Source organism: Cervus canadensis, chromosome 22 (genome assembly GCF_019320065.1).
Source record: "Cervus canadensis isolate Bull #8, Minnesota chromosome 22, ASM1932006v1, whole genome shotgun sequence".
In the NCBI taxonomy this organism is placed as follows: Eukaryota; Metazoa; Chordata; class Mammalia; order Artiodactyla; family Cervidae; genus Cervus; species Cervus canadensis.
Window position 1 is genome coordinate 34,451,655 of NC_057407.1, and position 27,259 is coordinate 34,478,913.

Below are 27,259 nucleotides of genomic sequence, written 5' to 3' on the forward strand. Positions count from 1 at the left end.
ATTTTGATTCCAGCTTGTACATAATGATATACTATATATGTAAATATTTATTGGTAGCAAAATTCAGAAATATTTGGATTAAAAAGAATGAAACAAATGACTACACTCCATTTGTTTTAATCAAGATGTTTCTTAGGTTTGCTGCCTTATATATTCACTATCCCTCCCAGCTTCCTGTCATTGCAGAAATTAATCAAATACTCAGTAGGTTTGGGTTAATAACTTCCCACTGGAAACTGCTCTCTGTGCCATTCTTTAGACAGAGGTTGGAAAACTGTGGCCTTGGATTAAATACTATATTTCATTACTTTTTTTATAAATAAAGTTTTATTAGAACACAACTACTCCCATTTGTTAATGTCTTGTCTATATAGCCACTTTTGCACTACAACACTTCTGTTTCCTAGTGGCAACAGAGGCCAAATGATCTGCAAAAGTGAAAGCTGTTTCCTATCTGATTCTTTACAGAAAAAGTTTCCCAACTTCTGCTTTGGTGGTTGGTTAGCAATCCATACATCTTATTATTCAACTCATTACTGAGAACTGAAACTTGCATAATTTCCTATCTCTATGTTAAATGATACTGAAAGCAAAAGTAATTTAGTTATTTGCTTCAGGAAGTATTCACTTCTATAGGATAAAACTTTCATTTCAAGGCCAACATCAACACCTACAAGAGTCTTACCTCACTGCGCCTATCTATCTACAGTTATTATACCATGAACTCTGCCTATTTCTAGTCAGTTCCTCCTTTTGCAAGATCAACCTTCAAGGTACTCAGCTCAGGACATAAAGTCTTATAAATATCACCCATAACTTTCCCTTCTGAGATAGTACTAATATCATGCCAAGCTATACCCTCCTTTTCTAAACTAAGCCTAATAAACTTAGTTTTGCCTGAACAGCAAACATTTCTGGTCACCATTTTGAACATGAGAGTTGACATTACAAATCCTCCAAACTGCATTATCACCCACCCAGATCCTCTTATTCTGATCAATAGAAACACTGAAAGCATTTCTATAAGATGTAATTACCTGCATTTTCAGTTAGGAAAACAGACTCACAGAGGCTGATTTACTAAGGTGGCATGCCCCGTGCCACAGATCAAGAGGGATGTACAGTAGGAAGGACTCTCTCTCAGGGATCTGCTCTCAGGTCTCATTCTAGGTCATGAACTTTATAGAACTAACTATTTGCCTCTTTGAGGCCTCAATTTCCTCACTTATGAAAGTGGTATTTTCTATATACAGGTGGACCGTGACGTATGATGTTTCAAATTCAACTTTACTTGACTTTGATCTTCTTCTCAGTTAGCAGTAAGCTGCAGGCTCCTCTCTTAAGATACTGGGCGGTTACAGCTTCCAGTCGGTGACCCCATCACATAAATAAACAACTGATACAATTACAACCTTTCTGTTTTTCACTTTTAGTACAGTATTCAACATATTACAAGAGACAGTAAACCCTTTATTATTAAAGAGGCTTTGTGATAGATGATTTCACCCAACTGTAGGCTGTGTGTGTATTCTGAGCATGTTTCAGGTAGCTTGGTAAAGCTGTGCTGCTCAATAGGCTAAGTGTATTGAATGCATTGTTGACATGATATTTTTCAACTTATGTTGGGGTTATTGGGACATAACCTCTTTGTAAGTCAAGAAAGATCTGTATATTTTTTCAGTTCTGAAATTCATTGAAAGTATGGTCTCTTATCAGTTAGAAAACTAATTTCTTCACACAAATCTCTTTCAGCAAGCTGCCACTGCCTCAAGCACCAGGCATATGAAATAGACTGTATTGATGACTAAGTTAAGTTCTACAGCTTGGTTGCTCTAATCAGAAAACACATAGAAGTGTTTCCAACTATTTTCATAACAAACATATTTGCATGTATTCCAAGCTGTTAACAACTTAACATGTAATTACGTCTCCTCTAAGAAAAGAAGGAATGTTTCTTCTCCCATTGCATTAATCACATTGTGCTATATCTTTCTACTAATCTATCATCTATTATGATTGCCTATTTTGAGAGTCGGCATAACAATTATCATAAGTGATAGCATTATATTCTGAAAACACAGACTCTGATGGCATGATTTATCTTGCTACTTTGCCTGACTTAATGGGAGTGGGGTTTCCCTAGTCTAAATCAGATTTTTCAGATCATAAATATTTCAATTTTTAATTTATTATTGATTAGTTTGATAGTAAATAACTCCATGAATGCTGAGGTTGGAAATCTGTTTTAAAATTATTAAGCATCTTCCCTTCTATCTGGCCATAGATTGTTATCAATAAAACAGTAGGGCTACCTGAAGAAAATGGATTTGGGATTTTTAATTTATCTAATGTAGTTAATTAACTGGTCAATTAAAAACAAAAGGGCAATTAGTGCTGAGCACATTTGTTTTGATGATGAACACGCCAACTGAAAATGGATCTTAATCTCTGCTACAAAATTCTGTAATGTCAAAGGAATGCTGTTGTAAGTAGAGAAAGAATAAAGTCCATTAAGAGTGATGCACTTGCAACAATGATTTCCTTTCATACTAAAGCAGCACAATTGAGACACACAGAGAAGTTGGCCAATATTTTAAGTAATAGTCCTCCACTGGTCACTCTATTACCCTGTATTTACAGTGATCACCAAAGCCAATTAGTAGTAGCTTCTTTTTCTTACTACCAAAGTGAGAAAATAATTTCAGTTAGTGCAAAAGGGAGGAGGAGAAGGGGATGACAGAAGATGATATGGTTGAATGGCATCACTGACTCAATGTGCATGAGTCTGAGTGAGCTCCAGGAGTTGGTGATGGACAGGGAAGCCTGGTGTGCTGCAGTCCATGGGGTCACAAAAGTCGGACAGGGCTGAGCAACTGAACTGAACTGAATGCAAAAGGGGTAAGAATTGTACAGGTACAGTATGTAACAGACCTGAAGATTTCTATAAACTGTATGTACTAATGAACATAATTCTTAATCACTCAAACTGGTATCACATAGATATATCCACATATTAAAGAGTATCAAATTTTTTTAGACAAGAATGACTACCCATGTTTTCCTTTTGTCATTCAATGAGATGTATCTTGGGCATTCTGTATAGCTTGTAAGTTTAATCATTGAGTTCCAAGTATAATCCTTCATAAGCCCCTTTCAAAGGCTTGTTTCAAACCATACATGCACATACACACACCATTTTACTTAACCATATGTCACTAGTTCTTAGTGCAAAGAGAAGTCAGAAAGCTCTTTTGTAAAAGATAAAGAGCAGAGATGCATTCCATCTCTCTTTTGGTTACACCCGTTGCTTCCCATGTCTGTTGGGCACACCACAGTTTAACATGGCAACAACCTCCCAGAATTACTCTGTTGCCTAAAGTCTAGCCAATGCTTAAATTCCTAATCAATCCTGGTTAACTAGCATTTGTATCACACTCATAGACAGTTGAATGGTTTCATGGCAAGAAATAGATTGAGGGATCGCTTTCTACTTTTTTTTAAATTGACTTATTCTGAGTGAAACTAAAGAACTGTTTCTGTTGTATGGGTTAAAAACAGTCTTAGGGGAACTTCCCTGGTTGCCCAGTAGTTAAAAATCTGCCTACCAATGCAGGGGATGTGAATTCAATCCCTGATAAGGGAACTAAGATCCCACATGCCAGGGAGCAATTAAGTCCACAAGCCACAACTACAGAGCCCGTGTGCTCTGAAGCCTGTGCCCCACAACTAGAGAGAAGTCTGAGTGCCACAATGAAAGAAACTGCATGCCACAACTAAGAACTGATACTACCAAAAACAAATAAGTAAATAAATATTTTTAAAAACAAAGAAAAAAAAAGAACCATCTTTAGGTACAACCTCACAGTCACAACAATCAAAGAAGACATACAGATGGCTAACAAACACATGAAAAGATGCTCATCATCTCTTAATTCTTCTCTCATCTACTTTCTAAGGTCAGATGATGATTGAAACACATGGTAAGAAGAGATCCTACTACGGATCTACTAAGGCAAGATACAGTTCAGAGTTACTTCAAAATCAAGACCTATTTTTTTTTTTCCTGCTCAGTCAGCTTAGTTCAGTTGCTCAGTCATGTCCAACTTTTTGCGACCCCATAAATTGCAGCATGCCAGGCCTCCCTGTCCATCACCAACTCCCGGTGTTTACCCAAACTCATGTCCATTGAGTCGGTGACACCATCCAACCATCTGATGAGATGGTCGTCCCCTCCTCCTCCTGCCCTCAATCCCTCCCAGCAGCAGGGTCTTTTCCAATGAGTCAGTTCTTCACATGAGGTGGCCAAAGTATTGGAGTTTCAGTTTCAGCATCAGTCCTTCCAACGAACACCCAGGACTGATCTCCCTTAGGATGGACTGGTTGGATCTCCTTGCAGTTCAAGGGACTCTCAAGAGTCTTCTCCAACACCACAGTTCAAAGTCATCAATTCTTTGGTGCTTAGCTTTCTTCGCAGTCCAGCTCTCACATCCATACATGACCACTGGAAAAACCATAGCCTAAACATGTGTAATTTTTGCTGACCATATACACATGGAGTTAGAGAAATAGAGTTCTACATTTCTGTACCTGAAATCCTTCCAAGCAAATGTTTTTAGAGTTTAGAATGTATTAGATAAGAGATCAGCAACAGAACTTTCAGAAATTTTAAAGTTATAAAAGGTTGGACAGTAAAAATTTTCAGATTTGGAGACCATATGGTTTCTGGCATATTCAGTTTGCCTTTGTAGCACAAAAGCAATCATAGACAGTGCATGAATAAATAGGTATATTGTATTCCAGCGAAACTTTATTTACAAAAGCAGACAGAAGGCTGAATTTGGTCAGCTGACTTCAGTTTTCTGACCTCTACTTTAGTCTTTAGAAAGGCAATGTGACGCAAATTTACATGGATTTAGAATACCTACAGTGGGCAATAACTCTATCAACCACCAACACTATGTTTAGCAGCAACCTAAGTATTCATACTAATTTGGGAATAGACTAAACAATGTCACATTAATTCAGTACAGGTTTTACCACAAAATTTAGTGTTGCCACTCAACTTACAAGGATATTTTAACTTTCAGAGATAATCTTTTTTTTTTTTTTTTTTTAATTTTGAGAAACTGATTGTGGACTGATACATACTCTTGTGTTGAAGTGTTTGAAATGATTACTTTTGCCCTAAGGAATTTCAAGAGAGGAAAAAAAGAAACACATATGGTCTGGAGGAGATAAGTCTGTCCAGTAATAATAGAACAACAACCTTAGCAGGTGTGTTATGAACCAAGACACCCACTTCTCCAGGCCAAAATGATATTTAAAAGATTCCATGGTTTATAAACCTCATCTAAAACAAAGTGCTTGTAATGCATTTTTGAAACTTTTTTTTAGAACTTTGGGAAGTTCTTTTAAGTTAAGTTTAAACACTGGCCTCTTTTATTCTGCCTCGAGCAATCTTTAGGATTCTAGGAACCTAGAAATAATTCCTGTGGCTATTCTGTGTATCAGTGCCCAGCATAATTTTTCTCTACTGAATATATCTACCCCATTTTACTGTGAGTAAATAACCAGACCCTTCTTATCTGGATTGTTCTGATTGAGCCAGTGCATTCTCCTTCCTCAGGCAATTTAAACTTTTACAAATGGAACTTTTACAAATGGCAAGTGATGCATAAATATTAGCTATTTAGGCTATCTCTATAGAGCATTGCCAAATAAACTATTTCCTGGGCTTTGCCCTCATTACAGGATGTTGATGAGCAATCAGATGGTAAAGGGCAATATTTGCTACAAAATTATACACCAGGTTAAATCAAACAATCTTAGATTATTAGAGCTAGAAGACATTTAAGGGTGATCTCTAGGTTGAAACCTTCAATTTTCATAAGAGGAAGCTGACAGTCATCATTACTGTACATGAAACACCCAAAATTACTAAGCTAGTTAAGAGAAAGACAACACCATAAGCACTGTCTTTAGATTCCCAGTTTAGTCTTTTTCTTTATAATACTAGACTGTTTAGATGTCAAATACAAACCAAACAAATACTGACTGAATACTCATGAGCTCTATATTACATACTAAACCACATATTATGGGCTAGTATTGTATCTGGTTTTATCTTCAAGATAAGGTATGAAAATTCTGGCGATATAATGGAGTTTTTGATAAATACAATGCTCAAAGGGTATGTATCATGTCAGTTTGCTCTGGATTCTTTAAGAAAAACATTATATTAATTCAGGATGAAGAATGAATATACTAGTCAGGTTTTTTGTTTGCAAGAGACAAAAATACAGTACAAATGATTAGACAAAACTTTGTCTTATTCATTCACATTGGAGAATTCCAGGTTTTAAACTTGGTGAGGCACTTCATCATTTCATGATATCAGGTGTGACTATAGGTTCTTTAGAACATACTAACACTCAGATATATGAAGCAAAACTCTTGTTTCCTACATATTCAGATGAGAGAAGGAATATGCAGGGAAATGTCCCTAGGGACAGGATAAAAGTAAGCTGGGACTTAGGTGTGGACAAGGTAAGAACAGCAAATGAGATAGGGTTAGCTATATTTCAAGGGCTTCCATGGGATTATTTTGAATAACTCCATCAGCCTTAGGAAGAAGGGCCATTCCTGATTGCTAGGTAGCTAGAGACCTCTGGAAATTGGGCTTGTATGCATTATAATCCAGAAGTGTCAGAGCTTGAGAAGGGAAGAAAGTAGGGTGGGGACTCGGTAAATTGTCTGCTAAGGGAAATTGAAAGCTTTTAGCCATGCCTTCAAAACTGGGTGAAGATAAGACTTGCAAAATGTTATTTTACACTGGATCTACAGGCTTAAATCTTATCATCTTAGTCGTTGTAATATCACTGACAAATCATTGGCTTTGCTGTCATTAGTTTGGCTTAAGGAGTACATCAAGGCTGTATATTGTCACCCTGCTTATTTAACTTATATGCAGAGTACATCATGAGAAAAGCTGGGCTGGAAGAAGCACGATCTGGAATCAACATTGCCGGGAGAAATATCAATAACCTCAGATACGCAGATGACACCACCCTTAAGGCAGAAAGTGAAGAGGAACTAAAAAGCCTCTTGATGAAAGTGAAAGAGGAGAGTGAAAAAGTTGGCTTAAAGCTCAACATTCAGAAAACTAGGATCATGGCATCTGGTCCCATCACTTCATGGGAAATAGATGGGGAAACAGTGTCAGACTTTATTTTTGGGGGCTCCAAAATCATTGCAGATGGTGATTGCAGCCATGAAATAAAAGACGCTTACTCCTTGGAAGGAAAGTTATGACCAACCTAGATAGCATATTAAAAAGCAGAGATATCACTTTGCCAACAAAGGTTCGTCTAGTCAAGGCTATGGTTTTTCCAGCGGTCATGTATGGATGTGAAAGTTGGACTGTGAAGAAAGATGAGCGCCGAAGAATTGATGCTTTTGAACTGTGGTGTTGGAGAAGACTCTTGAGAGTCCCTTGGACTGCAAGGAAATCCAACCAGTTCATCCTAAGGGAGATCAGTCCTGGGTGTTCATTGGAAGGACTGATGCTGAAGCTGAAACTCCAGTACTTGGACCACCTCATGCGAAGAGTTGACTCATTGGAAAAGACCCTGATGCTGGGAGGGGTTGGGGGCAGGAGGAGGAGACAACAGAGGATGAGATGGCTGGATGGCATCACTGACTCGATGGACATGAGTTTGGGTAAACTCCGGGAGTTGGTGATGGACAGATAGGCCTGGCGTGCTGCAATTCATAGGGTCGCAAAGAGTCGGATACGACTGAGTGACTGAACTGAACTGAACTGATGTGCCCCTTCTTTTACAAAACACTGTAGCCAGGGGAATGGATTCCTCATTGACACAGTTCTGGTCACATCTTCATCCCTGTAGCTAGGAGATGAAGGAAATCTCACTTTCATTATATGGACTAACGATGTATAGGAAGGTGGTTCCTCCAAGAAAAGGAAATAAATAAATAACATACATAAAGACAGAGTTTTTATCAGAAGGGGAAAATGAATTGTTTGATTGGAAAAACTAATGATGTCCATCAAATAAGTTGGTAATTATAAGTTTTTACATTCTACTCCACCCTTTCTATTCTCCATATCAGCCAGAATTATGTTTGTATCATGTAAATGTCCTGCTTCAAATCCTCAATTATGATTTGAAAGTGCAACATCCATATTTGTCAACATGGTCCATAGGCCTTGAATAGTGTAACCTCTCTGTCCTTCTCCAATCTTGTCTCATGCCACTGTTCTTCTGAATAGCACCTGAATCTTTTTTTTTTTTTTCAGTTGGAGGCTAATTACTTTACAATATTGTAGTGGTTTTTGCCATACATTGACATGAATCAGCCATGGATTTACATGTGTTCCCCATCTCAATCCTCCCTTCCGCCTCCCTCCCCATCCCATCCCTCTGGGTCTTCCTAGTGCACCAGCTCTGAGCACTTGTCTCATGCATCCAACCTGGGCTGGTGGTCTGTTTCACCCTTGATAGTATACTTGTTTCAATGCTATTCTCTCAGAACATTCCACCCTCACCTTCTCCCACAGAGTCCCAAAATCTCTTCTGTACATCTGTGTCTCTTTTTCTGTTTTGCATATAGGGTTATCGTTACCATCTTTTTAAATTCCATATATATGTGTTAGTATACTGTATTGGTCTGTATTGGTCTTTCTGGCTTACTTCACTCTGTATAATGGGCTCCAGTTTCATCCATCTCATTAGAACTGGTTCAAATGAATTCTTTTTAACGGCTGAGTAATATTCCATAGTGTGTATGTACCACAGCTTCCTTATCCATTCATCTGCTGATGGGCATCTAGGTTGCTTCCATGTCCTACCTATTATAAATAGTGCTGCGATGAACATTGGGGTGCACGTGTCTCTTTCAGATCTGGTTTCCTCGGTGTGTATGCCCAGCAGTGGGATTGCTGGGTCATAGGGCAATTCTATTTCCAGTTTTTTAAGGAATCTCCACACTGTTCTCCATAGTGGCTGTACTAGTTTGCATTCCCACCAACAGTGGAAGAGGGTTCCCTTTTCTCCACACCCTCTCCAGCATTTATTGCTTTGTAGACTTTTGGATAGCAGCCATCCTGACTGGTGTGTAATGGTACCTCATTGTGGTTTTGATTTGCATTTCTCTAATAATGAGTGATGTTGAGCACTTTTTCATGTGTTTGTTAGCCATCTGTATGTCTTCTTTGGAGAAATGTCTGTTTAGTTCTTTGGCCCATTTTTTTTTTTTTTTTTTTATTTTTCTGGAATTGAGCTGCAGGAGTTGTTGTATATTTTTGAGATTAATCCTTTGTCTGTTTCTTCATTTGCTATTATTTTCTCCCAATCTGAGGGCTGTCTTTTCACCTTGCTTATAGTTTCCTTTGTTGTGCAAAAGCTTTTAAGTTTCATTAGGTCCCATTTGTTTAGTTTTGCTTTTATTTCCAATATTCTGGGAGGTGGGTCATAGAGGATCTTGCTGTGATTTATGTCAGAGAGTGTTTTGCCTATGTTCTCCTCTAGGAGTTTTATAGTTTCTGGTCTTACATTTAGATCTTTAATCCATTTTGAGTTTATTTTTGTGTATGGTGTTAGAAAGTGTTCTAGTTTCATTCTTTTACAAGTGGTTGACCAGTTTTCCCAGCACCACTTGTTAAAGAGGTTGTCTTTTTTCCATTGTATATCCTTGCCTCCTTTGTCAAAGATAAGGTGTCCATAGGTACGTGGATTTATCTCTGGCTTTCTCTATTTGTCTATATTTCTGTCTTTGTGCCAGTTACCTACTCTTGATGACTGTGGCTTTGTAGTAGAGCTGAAGTCAGGCAGGTTTGATTCCTCCAGTTCCATTCTTCTTTCTCAAGATTGCTTTGGCTATTCGAGGTTTTTTGTATTTCCATACAAATTGTGAAATTATTTGTTCTAGTTCTGTGAAAAATACCGTTGGTAGCTTGATAGGGATTGCACTGAATCTATAGATTGCTTTGGGTAGTATAGTCATTTTCACAATGTTGATTCTTCCAATCCATGAACTCAGTACATTGCTCCATCTGTTTGTGTCCTCTTTGATTTCTTTCATCAGTGTTTTATAGTTTTCTATATATATGTCTTTTGTTTCTTTAGGTAGATATACTCCTAAGTATTTTATTCTTTTTGTTTGCAATGGTGAATGGTATTGTTTCCTTAATTTCTCTTTCTGTTTTCTCATTGTTAGGGTATAGGAATGCAAGGGATTTCTGTGTGTTAATTTTATATCCTGCAACATGACTGTATTCATTGATTAGCTCTAGTAATTTTCTGGTAGAGTCTTTAGGGTTTTCTATGTAGAGGATAATGTCGTCTGCAAACAGTGCGAGTTTTAGTTCTTCTTTTCCTATCTGGATTCCTTTTATTTCTTTTTCTGCTCTGATTGCTGTGGCCAACACTTCCAAAACTATGTTGAATAGTAGTGCACCTGAATCTTTTTAAGGTTTTTGAAAATGTACACTCAGTCCTGCTTCAGGAGTTTTCACACTCCTTCCCTTTTGCTTAGACAGCTAGTAGTCTCCTTCCTTATTTTATCTACCTTAATCCCTGCTCTCCTACATGCCCTCCTCATGTGCATGCATGCACTTGCCTGCCTAAGAGCTACTCATTTTTCTATCATCAGTTCAAACGAACTACATGAGCATCACCTCATAGATCTCATAGATAGCACTTATTTTCTTCCAAATATTACCATATTTACCACATCTATCAGTGTGTGTGTGTGTGTGTGTGTGTGTGTGTGTGTTTGATTTTGCTGTTTTTCTTATGAAATGTAAGATCTCAAGGGTGAAATGAAGAGTTTTAGATTCATCACTAACACCAAGATATCTGATGTCTGGCAGAGAGTAAATATAAATGAAAAAATGTTTCTTGAAAAAATAGAAATGAATAAATAGATATGGAGTATAATTTCACTTGAATGTGAGATGTTAAGAGTTTGGAACTTCTGGTGTCAAAGAGAATGGAAAGATGAAGGAAGATATGAGAAAATTTCTGGAAGGTCAACTCAACATACCACATTGACCTGAATACTATTTTTTTTTTTTTGGCTTTTATTCCTTGATTAAACTTGAAAGCATTTAATTTAGATTTTATAAAGACTTAGAATATAGTCAATGGTTTGTGTTTATGTCAAAGTAACTAGTAGCAGAAAGAAATTAAAGATTTTTAAAATTTAAAAATATTTCAGAAAATGATCAAAACTTTATTATTTACATTTAAAATCCCCATACTTCCAAGAGATATTTGAAGTTTCAAGAAAATATATTTCCACTAGGTTAAAAGTTTCCAAAGGGTCCTATCATTTGATATATAATGATTTTATCAAAATGTGACCTAGATGAGTTCATTCTACACTTTTTTGAGATTATGAGCTTTATGAGTTGCTTACTAAATGTTGCTTTTTGAATAAAGGCCAACCAAACTATTATTTTGATTTCATTTATCACTGGAAAGCTTAAATGTCAAAATAAATTAAAGAAAATTTTGATGTTATTGAGTAAGAAAAGTATATCTCACACTCTATACAGAGTATTTCCAGAAATTGTATCCTACAGAAGTTTTTTAGCAAAACATTAATTTTAATTCTAGTAAAGATAATGCTTCTCAATGAATATATTCTCAATAATACTGATTAAAAAACACTTAATCCATGAAATGTGTAAAGTCACTGTTATATAAAAGATAAAGCAAAATTTTACCTTATTCCTAATGGTATAAAATAAAAAAGACACAAACAGAATTGTGGGACTTGATTTAACATGTTTTTAAAACTCTCTAACATTTTAAAAAGTCAAATTTAAAATTATACTCATGAAGTTTTCATCCATAAGAATACAGTCAATTGAATTGCACTCCAGCCTATTAACTGCTATAGAAAATTTTATAGCAAATGTAATGTATATCTAAGGTATCAATTTAAGTTATGGGAATATTAGCTGAAATTATAAAAACTTTGCAAATTATACATGCATGTAAAAAGTAGACTTTTTGGTTAGCTTATTTATTTATTTAGATTAATAATATTTAAATATGAACTTGAACCAGTATGCAACAATTTATATATATTTAAGAGTATGTATATTTTTGCATTTGTCATTTCATGACAATTTTCTTTTTCTTTTTCTTTCAGACTCTTGAAATACTGACTGGAAGATAGACATTTTCTTTCCAGCTGATTGTATGGGAGAAATTTTGACCTTAGAAAGTGGAAATGAGGTTGCTATGGAAACTGGTAATTCTGATGTCACTCATAAACATTTCCACAGGTAAAGTGTTCTATTATTATGAGTTCTGATTGATAATCTATTGGCATTTTATTTTTTCTACAGGTGAAGCAATTTTCAAATACATAATATAGGGTTGGCAAAAAAGTTTTTTCATGTTTTCCCATAACATCTTACAGAAAAACCCAAAAGAACTTTTTGTCCAATCTAATACTTACATTATTTAAGTGACTAAATGATAGAATTTTGAAGGTAACCTCTATGGCTAATATAAAGCTTAATCCTTAAAAAAATAAATCAAGTGCCATTTTTAAACAGAACAAAGATGATTTCAGTTATAAATTGTCAACTACGAAATTTTTATAGTAAAAGGATGTGATTAAGTAAATTTTGTCATCAATAAACAATGAAGAATACTTTTGTTTGTTTGTTTCCTTTAGAGTGGTCTTTAAAAATGAATAAGAAATATATATATTTTCCTCAAATGTCAAATTTGGTATAGATTAAAAGCTTTATCAGTATAGAAGAAAAGGTACTATAGAATGTCACATCAGAAGCAGAATAAGTTTAGAGGTTTTTTTCCTATCCATTTCAATGATACATTCTTTCATTCACCCTAACTATGAAGTCTATGTATCAGTTAGCTTTTGTCATGCAACAAACCATCACAAATCTGAATGGATGAAAATAACAAATAACCATGTATTTAGTTGAAAAATCTATAGATAGGCAATTTTAAGTGGGCTCAACTGGGCTATTCTTTTGATTTTGCATGAGTGCTTTACATCTGTGGTTAACCTACTGTGTCATCTGGGGCCTGGCTAGTCTGGTAATAGAGACCACTGGGCTGTCTCTGCCCCAGGCCAAGTGTTCATTTATTCTCTCTAAGTCTGAGGTCCTTCATACATTGTCTGCTCAAAACTCCAAGAGAAATCAGAAGTATGCAAGCTTTTTTAATGTTAAGACTTGCAACTGACACAATGCCATTTCTGCTGCATTCTTTTAACCATTCCCAGTCACACTATCAGTCCAGATTCAAGAAATATAAAAATATACTCCATCTCTTGATAGAAAAACCACAAAATTATACTGCAAAGGGGCATGGAAACAGTAAAGTAGATAATAGTGACTAACTTTGGACATAATCAACCATAGTTTTATTAAGAACACAGAATTCTATTCTGAATTTTCAAGCTTACCTATGTGAGTCGCCACACAGCATGGACATTGTCTCAGTCATCTAATTGTCAGAGCAACTCTTCTATAAAAATATACTGTTTCCCAGCAACTGTGGCAGTGGGTACTACTGAAGTTTCCCATATTCATAACAAAGCCCTAATATTTTAGGAGAAACATAGGAACAAAAATAGTAACACACAAGTCAGAAACATGGTAATTGTAAGAGGTGAATATTCAAAAACAGTTCTAAGAAGTGGAAACATTTCTGATTTTAAAAAGTATGAAAAGGTTAAAATATGCAAAACACAACCATTAGAATCAGAAAAACATGCAAATAAAGATATTTTTACTACTAGAGAATCCAGTGGCTAGAAGTGCTATCATTATATTTATTCCAAGTTATTACATTATTTTGATTCATATCACTTCTAATTCTCTGTAACAAAGAATCAGAGTTAAATAATATTTTTTGTAATAGATGAAAACAATACCAGAGTCATCAAGGTGCCCCCAAATTATACATATGTGAATAAAAATTATATTCTTATCCTCCAGTTTCAGTTTCCTGTCAAAATTTAACATTAACATTTTACCCTTTAAATATCTATACTGAATCAGCACAGCATATCTAGAAGACCTTTTATGTTAAATTAAAATAAATTGTTATTCTCAGAGCATGCATCATCTGAGAGATCTTCCAGTTCTTCTGTTACATTTTATTTTTCCAAGTTGGATGTGATTCAACATGTCCTTTTGCTTTATCCTAAAGGGAAAAATAATCATGTGTCCTTGGTGTACAATTTTCTTGTGAAAGAACAGATTGTATCTTTTTTTAAACCACAGCTATTTAAATAAGATAATCTGAGCTAAACATTGCCAAGGAGGTAAGAATGCTGACAATCATATACACAAGAGAGCTTTGCTTTAAATCTGTTTGTTTTGTTTTGTTTTAAAATTTCATGGTGTATCTCCCTACTTGCAGATACTATATACTATGTTAGTTTAGAAAATTCAGTTCTCTAATGATGCAGTGTTATTTCTACAAACACACACACACACAATCACACACATATAATAACTTTTCTGTTTTCCAAAAATTGATTTTGATTCATTCTGAAAGACCAGCAAATCTTTCACAATTATGTGCTTTATCCATCCTATTTTTTACTGTTACAATCTTTTCAAAACACTGACTTTTTAATTCTCTCCAAACTCTTAATTAAAATTTAAAATTTTACCCTTATCTCTTCTCCTGTTTGTTGTTGTTGTTGTTAATTAACTGTATCTAACCCCATTACTATGGACATTGGCTATGGACATTTAAATTTATATGATGAACCATAATCTACCCAGGCGTACACTATGGTTCTGGAATATTTTTGAAAATATGGGTATTTAAAAGTTCTAGTATTCTATTTTAGTATTCTTTTTAATATTATGAGACAACCATTTAATTCAGAAACATGATTGCTAATTACATGTGAAAGTCACTCAGTCATATCTGACTCATTGTAACTGCATGGACTATACGGTCCATGGAATTCTCCAGGCCAGAATATCGGAGTGGGTAGCCGTTCACTTCAGGGAATCTTCTCAACTCAGGGATTGAATTCATGTCCCCCACATTGCAGATGGATTCTTTACCAGCTGAGATATCAGGGTTTTTAATCACTTCATTAATGTGTGTGGTTGACTAAATAATTGTCCTCATGGATATCTAGTACCTGGTATTTGGAACTTGTGACTTTCACATTAAGTAACAAAATGGATTATGCAGATGGGATTAAGTTAGAGATCTTGAGATGGATAGACTATCCTTGAATAACTATGTAGGAAATCACAAATGCTCCTGTAAGATGGTGACAAAGGGAATCTGGCACAGAGCAGAAGGCAATAAGATGAAAGAGGAGAAAGAGACACAAGATCTTTGCTACCAGCCTTAAGTATATATAGGAAGGTACCATGAGCCAAGAAATGAAGCTCGAGAAGCTAGAAAGGCAAGGAAACAGGTATTTTCTCTTTGAAGAAAAAATACATTGGTCTCCATCCTATGAAATCCATTTGGACTTGGGACTTCCAGAAATGTGAGAAAATAAATGTGTGTTGTTCTAAGTTACCAAGTTGTAATTTTAAGAGAACCGATATGAAACTAATGTAATATGTTTCTTCCTCACTAAACTTTAAGCTCCAGAAGAGCTGGGACTGTATGTTCCTGGCATGTGGTAGGGATTCAGTAAATAGTGTTAGATGAACAAATGAATGAATTAGATTCAATGCTATTGGTTCTATTTGGATTATCATCAAGTAGAAAAAATTGTCATGAATTTTCCCATGTTTTGATGTCTTGTCATAGAATTTTAGAGATGGAACTCTAGCAACATTTGAAAGTTTCAAACTATGCCCTATTTGAATGTAAACTTCATGAGAGGAAAGATTTCCATATGTTTCATACTCTGCTGTTTCTCCACCACCTAACAGATGGTTTGCAAATATTTATCAAATTAATTAAATAAAGCAGTTCTACTCCACTCAATTCAACAGATAGTTTTAGTACCTTAGATATGCCAGGCACTGAACTAGATGTTGACTTTCACCGGTAAAAGAGGGCCATGGTCTCTGTCTTCTTCAGCATTTAGCCTAAAAATGGAACTCAGCAAGTCAGTCAATAATTTCAACAGAGAAAGTATAGCTTGCTATTTGAATATCATAGTAGAGAGCATATAACATGGAAATGTTCTAAGAGGACATCTGCTGTTTTTGTTAACCTCCAATCCATTTCTGCTTCCTCTGAAAAAAATATATTAGATTTTCCTTAGCAATCCACTATTTTCTATCAGTCTTTGTAGTTGGAATGAGAGGACATAACTTCGTAGTCAGCCAATGGGTATATCCCATCCTCATTCACCATAGTATTTGGTTCAGGAAATATTATATCTGAACAAATTCCTGGGCATTTGCTAAAATGAAATGACATAAAGTCATCACGTTTGTGCTGTTCTAGTTAACTCATTAGAAAAGACCCTGATGCTGGGAAAGGTTGAAGGCAAAAGGAGAAGGGGGTGGTGGAGGCTGAGACAGATAGCATCACGGGCACAATGAATATGAATTTGAGCAAACTCAGGGCTATAGTAGAAGACAGAGAATAATGGCATGCTACAGTCCATGGGGTCACAGAGTTGGACACAACTTAGCAACTGCACAGCAAAGACAGTTAATACAGAGATGTACCAGGGACTGCTCTGACAGAAAAATTGGCATAGAAATGAAATTCACACAGATGCAGAACCAACCAAGGGAATAAAGGAACCATTTCTTAATTTTACCTTTGAAACTTTAAGTACCAGGTGTCTTTTTCCTATTTTATGCTAAGTTCCATTGAAATTCTGTCCCTTAATGAAAAGAATCTCCTCTGATAAGGTCAAAATTGTTTTTAATGTAAATTAGTGATGATAAGTGAAGTTCTATTAGTAATAGAAATTCTTTGGGGATTAATGCCTACTCCCTGCTGGGAATGAGGAGCAGAGCAAATATAAAGATGAAGAAAAGGCACAATTTTTTTCCTGGAGGATAAAAAGAATCAAGAGGCTTTATATGGACTCAAGGCAAACCATTCAATATCACAGTAATCCAAGTCTATGCCCCAACCACTAATATCAAAGAATCTGAAGTTGAACAGTTCTATGAAGACCTACAAGATCATCTAGAACTAACACCCCTAAAAGATATGATTTTCATCATAGGGGACTGGAATGCAAAAGTAGGAAGTCAAAAGATACCTGGAGTTACAAGGCAAATTTGGGCTTGGAGTACAGAATGAAGCAGGGCAAAGGTTAACAGAATTTTGCCAAGAGAGCGCACTAGTCATAACGAAAACCCTCTTCCAAAAACACAAGAAACGACTCTACACAAGGACATCACCAGATGATTGATACTGAAATCAGATTGATTATATTCTTTGCAGCCAAAGATAGAGAAGCTCTATACAGTCAGCAAAAACAAAACTGGGAGCTAACTGTGGCTCAGATCATGAACTCATGGCCAAATTCAGACTTAAATTGAAGAAAGTAGGGAAAACCACTAGATCATTCAAGTATGACCTAAATCAAATCCCTTAGGATTATACAGTGAAAGTGACAAATAGATTCCAGGGATTAGATCTGATAGACAGAGTGCCTGAAAAACTATGGATGGATGGAAGTTTGTGAAATTGTACAACAGGCAATGGTCAGACCACTCCCATGAAAAAGAAAGGCAAAAAGGCAAAGTGGTTGTCTGAGGAGGTCTTACAAATAGCTGAGAAAAGAAGAGAAGTTAAAGGCAAAGGAGAAAAGAAAAGCTATACCCATCGAAATGCAGAGTTCCAAAGAACAGCAAGGAGAGATGAGCAAGTCTTCCTCAGTGATCAATGCAAAGAAACAGGGGAAACCAATAGAATGGGAAAGACTAGAGATCTCTTCAGTGTTCTTGCCTGGAGAATCCCAGGGACGGGGGAGCCTGGTGGGCTGCTGACTATGGGGTTGCACGGAGTCGGACACAGCTGAAGTGACTTAGCAGCAGCAGCAGCAGAGATCGCGTCAAGAAAATTAGAGGTACCAAGGGAACATTTCATGCAAAGATGGTCTCAATAAAGGACAGAAATGATATGGACCTAACAGAAGCAGAAGATATTAAGAAGAGGTGGTGGGAATACACAGAACTATACAAAAAAGATCATGACCCAGATATCCATGAGGTGTGATCACTCATCTAGAGCCAGACATCCTGGAATGAGAAGTCAGGCGGGCCTTAGGAAACATCATTATGAACAAAGCTAGTGGAGGTGATGGAATTCCAGTTGAGCTATTTGAAATGATGCTGTGAAAGTGCTGCACTCAATACGCCAGCAAATTTGGAAAACTCAGCAGTGGCCACAGGACTGGAAAAGGTCAGTTTTCATCCCAACCCCAAAGAAAGGCAATGCCAAAGAATGTTCAAACTACTGCACAATGGCACTCATCTCACACGCTAGTAAAGTAATGCTTAAAATTTTCCAAGCCAGGCTTCAACAGTATGTGAACCATGAACTTCAAGATATTCAAGCTGGATTTAGACAAGGCAGAGGAGCCAGGGATCAAATTGCCAACATGTGTTGGATCATCAAAATAGCAAGAGAGTTCCAGAAAAACATCTACTTCTTCTTTATTGACTACATCAAATCCTTTGACTGTGTGGATCACCACAAATTGTGGAAAATTCTCAAGGAGATAGGAATACCAGACCACCTGACCTGCCTCCTGAGAAACCTGTACGCAGGTCAAGAAGCAACAGTTAGAACTGGACATGGAACAACAGACTGTTTCCAAATCAGGAAAGGAGTACATCAAGGCTGTATATGGTCACCCTGCTTATTTAACTTATATGCAGAGTACATCATGCAAAATGCTGGGCTGGATGAAGCACAAGCTGGAATCAAGATTGCAGGGAGAAGTATCAATAACCTCATATATGCTATTGACACAGTCCTTATGGCAGAAAGTGAAGAACTAACGAGCCTCTTGATGAAAGTGAAAGAGGAGAGTGAAAAAGTTGGCTTAAAATTCAACATTCAGAAAGTTAAGATCATGGCATCTGGTCCCATCACTTCATGGCAAATAGATGGGGAAACAATGGAAACAGTGAGAGGCTTTATTTTCTTGAGCTCCAAAATCACTGCAGATTGTGACTGCAGTCATGAAATTAAAAGATGCTTGCTCCTTGTCAGGAAATTTATGACCAACCTAGACAGCATATTTAAAAGCAGAGACATTACTTTGTCAACAAAGGTCCATCTAGTCAAGGCTATGGTTTTTCCAGTAGTCATGTATGGATGTGAGAGTTGGACTATAAAGAAAACTGAGCATCGAAGAATTGATGCTTTTGAACTGTGGTGTTGAAGACTCTTGAGAGTCCCTTGGACTGCAGAGAGATCCAACCAGTCCATCCTAAAGGAAATGAGTTCTGAATTTCATTGGAAGAACTGATGCTGAAGCTGAAACTCCAATACTTTGGCCACCTGATGTGAAGACCTGACTCATTGGAAAAGACCCTGATGCTGGGAAAGATTGAAGGTGGGAGGGGAAGGGAACGACAGAGGATGAAATAGTTAGATGGCATCGCTGGCTTGGTGGACATGAGTCTGAGTAAACTCCAGGAGTTGGTGATGGACAGGGAAGCCTGGCGTGCTGCAGTCTATGGGGTTGCAAACATTGGACCCGACTGAGCGACTGAACTGAACTGAGCTGAACTGAAAGGTTTAAAAGAGGTTAGGGTAGTTAAGTAGGGGCTGCTACGTGAGAATTAACTGGCATGGAAAATAATAGGCTTCTATATATAGAAGCTGAGCTAAGAATATCAACATTCTAAGTATTATGCTTTGATACTATTTGCAAAGGATTTATTCACTATACCAGTCACATTGTACACGGAAAATCCAGGTTCCCTGAGAACCTCAACTTCCATCAAGCATCACAGGGAAAACCTCATTCCGTGGTTCTGTGATGTGGATATTGTTCTCCCATCAATTATGATAAATCTGAACTGAACTAGTCAGGATTCAGTCAGGAAAGCAAGCTCACTGTGGATACTACAGTATAGGGGATTTATTTCAGAATGAAGATCTTGTACAGTTGTGAGGGAAACTGGAGTACTAAGGGCCCAAAAGTAATGTCATCAACAAGCCCTCGAGGCACTGGGGCAGGTGGTAAGTCAGATGTTGCAAGTGGATCTGGAAAGGTAGCAGATCCAGCTGCCAGAGAGGACATGAGGAGAACTTCATGTAGACTATCATCTCTGAAACAGAGTGGACTTGGGATCACTATCTGTCAGCAGTGCTAGCAGTTGAGTCAAAAGCTGGATATGAGAAAGGAGACAGGGACCCTTCCTGTTTCTCAAAATTTCTCTCTCACGAGTTACTTCCATGTGGCTTTCAGAGAACCTTGTCATTTCCTCTTTCCAAATATCAGCCAATTTTAAAAAATCAACCCCAATCCAGAACTCTATAGGGAAGGGAAATATGGGAAATTAGTTTTGCTAAGCTAATTTTGTTGTTCTCTCTTATCTCTGGATTAGGATTTCTTCTAATTATCATCCATTTTTCTAATGAAAATAATCAGTGGTGTAATCAAGAAGAATCCAACAACTATAGATTGGCTAAGTGTTTACCTTCTTAACACATCAGCTGCTAAATATGTGTTTCAGACTGTCTCTTCACATTAGTAGTTTGTTTGGAATGTCTGAGTGTCTCACTGAGTTAACCAATTGACCACATTGACGGACAGGCAGACTAATCAATGAGCTTTGAAAGCTGGAATTTGGGTATAACAGAACCTTAGCCACAGAATCGTAGCATTCAACAACTTGACGACAGTAGAGCTTAAAAACCATTACCCATCTGTGACTAAACTCCATCAGTGACGGTCTTGAAAAAATTTCAAAATAACAATCAGAAAATGTTTGATAAAAGAACAGCACAGAGAAATTCACTCATAATTACCCAAGGGGATAGCATGAGATGGATAAATCAATTCAAATATGAGTCCCAAGGTGCCTTTTAGCTAAAAGAAGCAGTACTGTCCTCATATGTTATGTGAAAAAAATAGTAAAATTGTGTAACGATTTTCATCTTAAAATCATTGAATATCAGGACTGTAAAGGGTTATGGCTGTCTACTGTTATAGAGATGATAAATATTAATGTTATCAAGGGCCAAAGTGGAAATAGATTGAGACTCTAATCCCCAGACATAGATTATTGTTCCTGGTCTCATTTTTCTTCAGTATTCCTTTTCTTTTCTTTTTCTACACCTACATTTGGAGTGATTTCAATGTTGTAAAAATATAGGCAATGTACAGGTGCAAGGGGACAGAGAATCCTGGCAGTTGAATAGAAGATGTTTTTTCTGGAACCAGTTCCCTGACCAGCCCATCTGCATCATTAGTCCTCACATGCTTTGGACTCTGGAAATGTGTTCTCAAACACAAAGCATGATCCAGCTTCCACAAATATTTTATCACACAACAGCAAATCATTTGACAATTCTATTTAAGAGACTCTGAGTCTGAGTAAGTAAAATAAGTGTATGGCCATGAACTTAGATATATTAAATTAAATTATGCCTTTGGCCTTGGATTCAGTTTGGTGTGCATGCTCAGTCATTTAGTCAGTCCAACGCTTGGCGACCCCACAGACTGTATCCTGCCAGGCTTCTCTGTCCATGGCAATTCTCCAGGCAAGAATATTGGAAGTGGTTTGCCATCTCCTCCTCTGGGGGATCTTCTCCACCCAGGGAACGGACCTGCCTGTCTAGCATCTCCTGCATTGGCAGGCAGGTTTTTTTTGTTGTTGTTTTGTTTTTACCATTGAGTCACCTGGGAAGCCATTCAGTTTAGCCATGCTACATAAGGAGTACAAAGTAAAAGGACATTGGCAATTATTAAAAGATGCTGTGACCACCCAGTAGATTTTGATAATTTGTTCCCAGAAAACACTCTTCCCTCAATTATTGGTGATTCTGTGTGAAAATGAGGGGTTGTACCTCCATCTCCACCTGTATATTGAAGCTGTGTAAATCTCGTTATCAAAAATGGAACACTTCTGTGTTCTTTGATATAAGTGCTTTCTATTAATTCCCATGCATACACATAGAGGTAAAACACAAAAACTAAAATGAACAAATCTTTCTGCTCTTTTTTGAAATAAACTGACATTGTTTCCAGGCTCAGGGTTGAAAACTGGTTGTAGAGCTGGTCAGAGCATTTGGGTAGAGTTTGTTGTTTATTCAAATGTTGGTTTAATTCTGTATATACCAAATTTCTTCATTGTGAGTCTGGAAAAGTGAGTAGACAACTTCTGCAAGTTTTGAAAATGCAAGCTTGATTTTTTTTTTTTAATAGCAAAGAGGGAAAGAAACCCTATTCATCTGTTTTTCTGATAACCTATTAGGTACATTTTCAGACTGAATTTTTTTTTGACATGGTCAAAATCTGTTATCTTTGTTCCTGAAATTAGCACTAATTCTGTAAACAAAATAAGATCCAAATTAATGCTAAAAGGAACGAAAGCAATTACAATGCCATTTTTGTCTCTGTGTAGAAAGTTGATATTTAATATATTGATACATATGATATATATTTTTCAGGATATATTATGTGTGTGTGTGTGTGTGTGTGTACACGTAGGCTTCCCTTGTGGCTCAGATGGTAAAGAATCTGCCTGCAATGTGGGAGACCCAGGTTCGATCCCTGAGCCAGGAAGATCCCCTGGAGAAGGGAATGGAAACCCATTCCAGTATTCTTGCCTAGAGAATTCCTTGGACAGAGGAGCCCTGGTGGGCTACAGCCCATGGGTCACAGAGTTGGACACGACTGATCAACTGCACCTTCACTTTCCTGTATCTATGTGTGTGTGTGTGTGTATGTATAAGGTCACCATCATTTGGAGGTCACCATCCTGAGGTTACCATTATCTGGATCTCTATTAAATCTATAAACATGATATATTTCCACTAAAAAAAAAAATGGCTACGGATTCCTTCGTGGCTCAGTGGTAAAGAATACACTGGCCAATGCAGGTGACTTGGGTTCAAAACCTGGTCCAGGAAGATCCCACATGCTGCGGAGCAACTAAGCTGATGTGTCACAATTATAGAGACTGTGCTCTAGAGCTTGGAACCAAAACTATGAAGTCTGAGCACCCAGGAACCTCTGCTCCACAGCAAGCCACTGCAATAAGCCCACACAATGCAACGAGAGAGCAGCCCCTACTCCTCACAACTAGAGAAAAGTCCACGCAGCAACGATGACCCAGCACAGCCAAAAATAAATAAATGAATAAATAATTTGTCGATTTTAAAAGTGGCTGATTTTCATCATGGTTAAATGAAGCAGTGTTCTAGCAGATGTTTAACAACCCCCTCTCTGAAAAAAAGTTTGTGTACACATATATAAACATATTGTATGCAGGGCCTTCCCTGGTGGCTCAGAGGGTAAAGAGTCTGCCTGCAATGTGGCAGTCCCAGGTTTAATCCCTGGGTCAGGAAGATCTGCTAGAGAAGGAAATGGCAACCCACTCCAGTATTCTTGCCTGAACTATCCCCACGGACAGAGGAGCCTGGTAGGCTACCTTCCACAGGGTCGCAGGCCAGGAAGCAAGAGTTAGAACTGGATATGGAACAACAGACTGGTTTCAAATCAGGAAAGGACTACATCAAGGCTGTATATTGTCAGCTTGCTGATTTAACTTATATGCAGAGTACATCATGGGAGATACTGGGCTGATGAAGCACAAGAAGGAATCAAGACTGCCAGGAGAAACATAACATCAGTAACAGATGACACCACCCTTATGGCACAAAGCGAAGAACTAAAGAGCCTCTTGATGAAAGTGAAAGAGGAGAGTGAAAATGTTGGCTTAAAATTCAACATTCAGAAAACTAAGATCATGGAATCTGGTCCCATCACTTCATGGCAAATAGATGGGGAAGTAATGGCAAGAGTGACACGCTTTATTTCCTTGGGCTCCAAAATCACTGCAGGTGGTGACTGCAGTCATGAAATTAAAAGACACTTTCTCTTTGGAAGAAAAGTTATGACCAACCTAGACAGCATATTAAAAAGCAGAGACATTACTTTGCCAACAAAGGGCCATCTAGTGAAAGGTATGGTTTTTCCAATAGTCATGTATGGATGTGAGAGTTAGACTATAAAGAAAGCTGATCACAGAAGAATTGATGCTTTTGAACTGTGGTGCTGAAGAAGACTCTTAAGAATCCCTTGAACTGCAAGGAGATCCAACCAGTCCATCCTAAAGGAAATGAGTCCTGAATATTTACTGAAACCATTGATGCTGAAGCTAAAATTCCAATACTTTGGCCACCTGATGTGGGGACCTGACTCATTGGAAAAGACCCTGATGCTGGGAAAGATTGAAGGTGGGAGGAGAAGGGGATGACAGAGGATGAGATGGTTGGATGGCATCACCGACTCAATGGACATGAGTTTGAGTAAACTCCGGGAGTTGGTGACGGACAGGGAGGCCTGGTGTGCTGCAGTCTGTGTGGTCGCAAAGAGTCGGACACGACTGAGTGACTGAATTGACTGATACATATATATGTGTTTGTATACATGTATATATGTTTGTATATCTATATACGTGCATCCATGCATGTGTACATATATATGTTTATTATCAATTTTATTAATACAATGTATGTTATCAGAGAATTGAAATACAATTGTAAAATTTATGTATTAAAAAGCAAAGACATTACTTTGCCTACAAAGGTCCATATAGTCAAAGCTATGGTTTTTCCAGTACTCATGTACAAATGTGAAAGCTAGACAATAAAAAAGGCTGAGTGACAAATAATTGATGCTTTCAAAATGTGTTGGTGGAGAAGACTATTGAGAGTCCCTTGGACAGCAAGGAGATCAAACCAGTCAATCCTAAAGGAAATCAAGGCTGAATATTCATTTGAAAAACTGATGCTGAAGTTGAAACTCTAATACTTTGGCTACCAGATTCGAAGACTGACTCATTGGAAAAGACCCCTGATGCTGTGAAAAACTGATGGCAAGAGAAGGGGATGACGGAGGATGAGATGGTTGGATGGCATCACTGACTCAATGGACATGAGTTGCAGCAAACCCCAGGAGACTGTATAGGACAGGGAAGCCTGGCACGCTGCAGTCCACTGGGTTGCAAAGAGTTGGATACGACTGAGTGACTGAACAACAAAAAAATAAAATGTACAGTACTCTTAAATGTAAATTCCATAAAGTCATTTTTGTTCTGCCCATAGTCCGAGTCCCCGGTCGGTCCTCGAAACAATGCAACTCGCAATAGGGGAATTTATTACTGACTCGAGCCAGGGCCTCCCGCCCTCACCAGGTGTGTGAGGACGAAAGGCCCCAAGCCCCAGTTCTCTCGGGTATTTATTAGGTCAAAATAAGCAGCAGGTAGTTGGCGCAATCGGATTGGTTACACAGTGGGTAGTTGGCGCAAGCTGATAGGTTACACAGTTGCAAGGTAATTTTTGTTGGCCCAACGTGGGGCTTTCAGCTTTCCCGATAGGTTCCCTTTTCCCTGGCTAGGCATATGTTGATTGGCTGGCTCTAGGAGGCCTGATTATTATGTTACCCTGGGAAACCAGGCCTACTCCTAATCTAGGCTGCCTGCCATGGCGTTAGCCATGACAGCCTCACAATTTTATTCTCACGGAAGTCTTTTGGGAAACTGTACTGAATGCATATACCTTGAGCCAATCCTTCATTGCAGTTCAACATAACTTGACAGAGTTGGATTCCAATCCACCAACTCTGTTCCAGGTAAATGTACTGTTATTAAGTCTGAAATGTTATATAATCTTAGTTTCTCACCCTCATACAAATTATTTATTTACTGAAAGCTCTTTCAGCATCAGCACTAAATCAAGATCTGATTTGTGATGTTTGCCTGTTTCTGTGTATAAATATTCTCATGGCTGATTTCAAGCTAACATGACATCACCATGAATGTTGATTTGGATAAATACAGTAGTTCTTCATGATACAGGATTAGCATCATAACAGGTACTATATATTTTACGTGTCTTATATATATTAACCATTTCAACACCATAAATAATAGTAAAATGCACTAATCAGAAGTAATGAGTTTTGAACATTTATTATTTTAATATAGTTATTTTACTTTTAAGATGACATAATTTAACTTTGAATAATATCTGTTCTTAATAACTTGCTTACAAAATTCCTAAGAATATCACTCAGCTCCCAAGAGCTGCCACAAGTTGGTTGCACATACCCCTGGCTAAATACATTATTAATAAATATATATGATATATATTTTTGTATTGCATATAATTTGCATATAAAATGTAAAATTAATCTATGTAATTAGAAGTCAGATAGAGGTTATTCTTGTCTGTCTCAACTGTGATTGGCAGGTCTTCTTGAAAGACAGCCAGGGTCTGTATCCTGACTTGAGTGCTGGATACCTTAGGTGGGTTCAATTTGTACAAATTCATTGAACTTATATTCATATTCAATTCCAATAATCTAACTGAGCATGATTAAATCTGAACTGCTGAGGACAGGAATTTGACACAATATTTTGAAAGGTGCTCATGTGATTACAATGTTTGAGAACCAGAATTTTTCCATATTGTTTAATTAATCTGTCAAATTATACTAGTTTAAAATATGTTAATGTACTATTTACTAATAGAAGCAAAAGGAAATGAAACAAATTATAATATAGTCCAAAAAGATCATATTATTAGGAGGTATTTTGAGCAAAGTCTAGCTCCCTATCATGACTTAGGAAGCCCTGGGTAGTTTAGCCTCTCCCCTCGCTGCCCATGCTTCTAGTTTTCTCTAATTCAGTGAAACCAGCAGAGAAAATATGCAGGCAAACTGTAGAATCACAAAAAAACAGTGAGTTGTTTTAAAGCACTAGTTTGGAGGGGTGCGGTTGTTACACAGCTATAGGCAATTGATACATACATAACTACAGTTTTGAACAATATCTGTAGGATCGCAAAGGTGTTCTTAAGGCTTGCATATATTTTAATGAAACAAGATATGTTAATCTATGTTTTCACAAGTTCACCAACTTTTGCATTATTCATGGTTTTACAAATGTGACTGCATTTCTCTCTCAAATTCCTCTGTTATTCTGGTGAATTGAAAATTTCTGTAAACACAGATGGTTTTCTGTTTCCCTGACAACTCTTCCACTTTGGACAATTTTTTTTTTCTTATCTTTAAAGTACATAGTCTTTGAAATGAG

General features: G+C 37.2%; 1 protein-coding gene across 1 annotated transcript in view; it reads left to right on the top strand.

Moving 5' to 3' along the window:
- LOC122424623 (contactin-6-like) overlaps nt 1-27,259 on the top strand; it is a 314,935-nt gene that overhangs the window by 52,541 nt on the left and 235,135 nt on the right. The window contains 1 exon segment of the mRNA XM_043442644.1: nt 12,181-12,316. Within this exon segment, the coding sequence (XP_043298579.1) occupies nt 12,262-12,316 (55 nt within the window). The 5' untranslated portion in view covers nt 12,181-12,261.